The sequence below is a fragment of the Alligator sinensis genome, unplaced genomic scaffold (genome assembly GCF_000455745.1).
Source record: "Alligator sinensis unplaced genomic scaffold, ASM45574v1 scaffold178_1, whole genome shotgun sequence".
Taxonomy (NCBI): Eukaryota; Metazoa; Chordata; order Crocodylia; family Alligatoridae; genus Alligator; species Alligator sinensis.
In genome coordinates, this window is record NW_005842031.1 from 461,792 (window position 1) to 467,320 (window position 5,529).

General features: G+C 46.4%; 1 protein-coding gene across 2 annotated transcripts in view; it reads left to right on the top strand.

The window, feature by feature from the left end:
• Positions 1-605: 605 nt before the first annotated feature.
• RAB3GAP2 (RAB3 GTPase activating non-catalytic protein subunit 2) overlaps positions 606-5,529 on the top strand; it is a 75,168-nt gene continuing 70,244 nt past the window's right edge. For both annotated transcript variants that reach the window (XM_006022340.3, XM_006022341.3), the window contains exon 1: positions 606-734. In XM_006022340.3, coding sequence (XP_006022402.1) covers positions 626-734 — 109 coding nt within the window. In that variant the 5' untranslated portion in view covers positions 606-625. The remainder of the gene's footprint in view (positions 735-5,529) is intronic.

Here is a 5,529-nt window from a genome sequence, read left to right on the forward strand (position 1 = left end):
AAGGCATGTTTGCTTTCTCTTTTGTAGGATGAACTCACTGAAGTGCTACTAGCACAGTGGTGCTCAACTGTTTTGCCCTGCAGGTCAGATGGCCAGGGTCCAGTCTGGTTGTGAGCTTGATCCAGCTGGTAGGCCTAATTCATTGGACATGGTGCATAAGGGCATTGATCCAGCCATGCGGGTGTGGGGGCAGGGAAGGGAGCATGGCTTGGCCTTGCAGGGCTTGGGGATTTCGCAGCAGGGGTGGGATGGTGCCTTAACTCCCACTGCTGCTGCACCGCCAAGATTTCCCACCTGGGGGGGAACCCCATGGGCTGGATGCTGTGGCTCCCGGGGCTGCACTTGGCCCAGGCACAGGGGCCTAAAGACAAGGACTCACACTATTATCACAGGACGGGTGCAGAAGGCCACATATTCAGCGGGGCCCTGTGCAAGGGGTGCAGCAGAGTTCCCGACTCTGAATCTATTCGGGAAGGCTGCAGCCGCCCTCCCCCATCAGGGCTCTGGCGCCTCAGCGTGAACCCAGCCACCTCACAGTACACTACGTGACTGCCACTAGCCCCGCCCCCAGCCACGTGCAGCCCAGCGCCCTCCGCCTGCCGGGGGCGGGGCCGCGCGCGGCGCCATGTCGTGCGCGCTCGTGCCCTTCTGCCACTTCCCGGAGCTTGAGGCGGCCCGAGACTTCCTGTGCCCGCACCTGCGCCAGCCCGGCGCCGCGGCCGCGCGGGACACCGGTGAGTCTGAAGGGTGGCAGCGGGGCTACAAGTGGGGTGGAAACTTGCAACCGCCCCTGTTGTCATGAAGGTTGTGGGGCCCCTGGCAGACACTCTTCCACCTGAAGCGGTCCTGAAGGCAGTGTGGCTTGGGTACGAGCCAGGGTTGCTTTCGTTTAACTTAACCCCTGTTAAGTTAAATGAAAGCAACCCTGGCTGGTACCCGATAAAGAGTCTCAAGATAAAGAAGGAAGATACGATCGAGATTCTTTATCCAGATTCTTGATAAAGAATCTCAAGACCCGCTTCCCCTCCCCCAGTTTTGCGCTCTAAGAAGCCGTCAGAGAGAACAGAAGAGCCTGAGATGCCGTAGTTGTCATCCACTCACAGGTACACCTGTCCGTGGGTGTCGCAGCACACCACAAATGGCAAATGTTAGTGCACAGGCAGAGTTGTCCTGGCAGTTATTAGGCTTCTTGCTTTCCAAAGGGCTTTAAAATCATGTTTGCTTATCTTCCAGTTGAGGCACCGATCCTGTGATCCTTTGGTGAACTGCTTGTGCACCTTGCAGAATCTCATTAAATTCAGTAGGGCTGCAAGTGGGCTCAGTGGTCCCCCTGCATTATGTATGTTTTGGGCTCCAGCTCTCGACATTTTGTCTTTCGATAACCCTCTCCCGCAGACTTTCTGTTAGGAGTGATCCTATCAAAGGAAAGTGGACTGTCTCTCACGCTGTGAATCATAGATAGCATCATTGAAAAGTAGGGCTGGGAGGGGCCCCAGGAAGTTACAGGGTCCAACATCCTGTTAAAAGCAGGATCATCTCCTTCTCAAACCATCTTTGCCAAGTGTTATGAGGGCAGTGCGCTGTCAGGAAGTAGGTTGTTAAAATACACTTAGGAGATCCATGGAAGAGGGAATGTTCCCCTCTGAGGAAGGCAAAAATTCTTGCAGCCCATGGCAGTCTGCGTACCAGGTACAATTCCTTCCTGATCCCAAATGTACTTACGAGATTGTCTTTGCAAATTCCCTTTAAGAAGGGGAAGATTACTCTGGTTGGCTTAAATTAAAAAAAAACCCCAACATATAACTTCTATTGCTGTTGTATTGCTTAGGACCACTGGTCATGTACCTTGACCTCACTGTGCTGAGCATTTTACACAACAAAAAGCTAGTTTTGCCCTAAAATGCTAGTCCTGTTGTCTATTGCTATTTAAGTAGACAGTAAGAGACAGCGGGGAAATACAGGCAAATAAGGGAGTACAAGGCAAAAACAAGATTGTATCAGTCTACAAGGTAGGCAGTGGCTGACTCACTGCAACTTTCTTTTTGTAGGCATCATGTTGAGCCTTGGAAGAGGCTAATGATGATGTTTACAGGAAGTTCCAAGCCTGAGTGGCAGCATGGGAGAAAGCACACAGGGTCTTTCTAAAATTTAACAGGTAGGCAATGGAGACTAGTGTAATAGGCTGATCAGAAGTAGATTTTGAATCCAGTAGTGATAAGAGATGACAGGTGGGCAGTGGACAGGCTGTGAAATAATCTGTCTGTTATGTTGGAGACGATGCAGAGAAAGCAGAGACATATAGTGTGTGCATCAGGTTAGAAAAATAAAGCTGCAGCCTTCTGAATGTGTATCAGTGGGGCAAGACTGTGTTTGTAAGGACCAGAAAGAAGGATGTTACAGTAACTGAGACAAAGGTGATGAAAGCATCTTAGTGATGAAAGAGTTTCAACTGTATGGACAGTTATAAGGCTTTGTCCTACAGATCTTAGAATGAGGAAGACTTACACATAGCTGAATAGGAGAATCTAGTGCAGGGGTGGGCAAAATGTGGTCCGGGGGTCGGCTGCCGGCTGCCAGGCCATTCTATCCAGCCTGCGGGGCCCCTAAAACATTTAGAAAATTAATATTAATCTGCCCTGGGCTGCCTGTCGCACGTCCCTCGATGGCTTGCCAAAACTCAGTAAGTGGCCCTCTGCCCAAAATAATTGCCTGCCTCTGATCTAGTGGTATAAGATGACATCCAATTATTGGCTTGAGTGACAAGTGAGATTGTAATGTTCATAAAGACCCAGAAAGTAGAGGGCAGAGGGAAAGGCTTGGAGGAGAACTATTAAGAACTTTAGGCATGTTAAGATGGCCAACAGCTAGGCATCCATGAGGAGGTATCAGAGACAAGCTGAGATCTTAGTTTGGACAGAAGACAGACCTGGAATAAAGAGGTAGATCTTTGAGTTGTCTCCATTGAGATGGGAGGTCAGTGTGTTTCTGGATGAGCAAGAAGAGAAGGGGGTGAAGGGCAATCATGTGAAACCTGCACAAAACTAGCGAGCGGGATAGAGAGCCATGTAATGAATCAGCGGATAAATGCTGTTGAAAATTTTCTTGGCTGTTACTTTCTAGTTTTGCTTTTGAAAACTTTAAAGGTGCTATTTCTTATCTACTTTGTACTAAAGTGAAAAGTTGTGGGGGGAAAAAAGTTTTGAGTGTATATGTGCCAGGGAAAAAATGAGATTTTAGCATTTCTACAATTTCTGTGTAATGGCGAAGTACCTTGTTACTGGTATCAGCAACTGATGAGCTTTGTGCAAGCTATAATCTTGTCACAAAATTGTTGTATGAATAGTGTTAGAATAGGTTTATCTCTGTCGTTTCTTTATAAGAGACTTTACAAAGGATAAACTTGATTGAAGCAATTTTGGTTGTAGAATCACATTGTCAAAACATAAGGAAAAATGTTTAATCAACCAAATTCCGCAGTTCAGCACCTCTGCTGCTCCAAAACCTGGTTCAGAAACAATTATGCACTTCTTCTGCCTAAGTAACTTGGCATTACTTTTTGAGCGTCATTTCTTGAAACATCGTAAAAGGTGAGGACATGTGCATTGTTGTCTGTGTATGAAGGAGTGTTTTCAGGAGCTCACTGATGGCTTTGAAGTGTCTCCAAATTGTTGAAGATAAGCCACCAATTGTCAGTATGTACCTCTTCATAATCCTGTTTTAAGAAAAATAACTACTAAAAGAGATTAAATATTTCCTGGCTTTTTAAAGTGTATTTATACTTCAGAGCATTTGTGTACAAACATTTTTACTGCATAGTCGGTTTCTCATTGTGTAGCTCTTAAATTTCTTTTAAATAGTAGCTGCAGAAAGAGAATGTTTCAGATGTACCATATGAGCCTGAATCCTTACCTTGTGACAGCTCTGGCTCTTGCTCTGGTCCTGACTAGGGAGTGATGGTGGAAGCAGTACTAGCTCTAGTCCCTGGCCAGATTGGGGCTGTAGCCAGAGCCATAGCAGTTCTACTTCTGCTGGGTGGTCTCCCCTGTGCTACCCCACCGCTGAGTGATCTCCCCTTCTTTCTCCCTCCTATACTACATGGTTTTCCCTGTGCTCCCTTCGTGCACTATGCAGCCTCCCCTATAGTCTTCTGCTGCACATCCCAACCGCCTGAGCCCCTTTGAGTCATTCTAGCTCTGGCCAGAAAGCAGCGGTGGTGGCAACTGCTTAGGCCCCAGCCCTGGTACTTGAACCCAAGATGAGGCTTCCTCCCCATGTTATACGGGGCGGGGGAAGAAACCTCATCTTGGATTCAAGTAAACACAGTAAAATCACACACATTGTCAGAAAGATCCAAAGAAGATTCATTGTCTTAAAAATTAAAAATAGTTAACATTGCTGTATTCTGCTTCTTACTGTACAAAAAGGAAAGTTCTCTAATCCTTAAGTTTTTGGTCCCCGTAATCTGATTATGGATTATAATAATTTCCTTACTAGACCAGATTGAACATAATCTTATATTTGAACATAACGAAGGACTGAGCAGTAGTGCAGCTCTTGCACATACAGTTGTGTTTTGATTTCTTAGGCCAAGAATGTACTTCTTTAGTCAGATTCTCTACTAGTTTACAGTGCAGAGAAGGTATAAATTTCTAATCATACCATTTACCATTACACTCCTTTTCATAACTAAATAATTTCACAAGATGCAGAGTAGAGTAGAATCATATTAATTATGATTGCATCCTGGTGTTACCTTTTTCTTTCAATTCTCTTGTGTTATATTTGTTTTTATTTGGAGTATTTTGTTCTGGCATTTTCATCTTCTAAGAGTATTCATAAAAGTCATATGCTTGTTGTGGTAGCGTAGCACAGTCAGATATGACATGAAATGATACCCAGGTTGCCTGTCTACTTAGTCTTCTAGGATTTGTATTTGTTGACAGTGCAGGCCATCGTAGGACCACATTTTGTCTTCTCAGGGAAAAAATGGCAAAACATAAGTGGATATGAGTAGGGACCTAGCAAAGTCAAGGTGGCTGCTGGCTGATTTTGCAGGGAAACCTGTGGGCCTGGCAGCCATTTTGTGGGTGGAGCATGGTGGCCCTCAAGCCTCTGATTGGCTGAGACCCTACCCCCTGGTGCTGATTGGCTGTGAGGGCTGTGCATCTTGTGGACACACTCCTCTCCACCAATTGGTGTTGAGGGGTGGGGATGTATGATGGACAGCCCTTGCAGCCAATCAGTGGTGAAGGGGTGGGGCAGCAGCCAGCTTGAGCTTGCCTGTTGTGCAAGCAGCCCCTCCCCCCTTCCACCTTTAGAATTAGTGTGTCTTATCTTATCTTAATCTCTCTTAGAGCAGAAGGGAAAAAGGAGATATTTTTCTTTTTCAGCTCCAGCAGAGGCGGTGACTCCATGGGTGATCTAGGGTTTAAGCACTAACCAGAAAGAATTAGTGGGTGCTCAGCACCAGCAAGCCACAATGGGCAAGCCGGGTTGAAGTAACACGCTGGCTCTTCTTCTGGGCTCGGT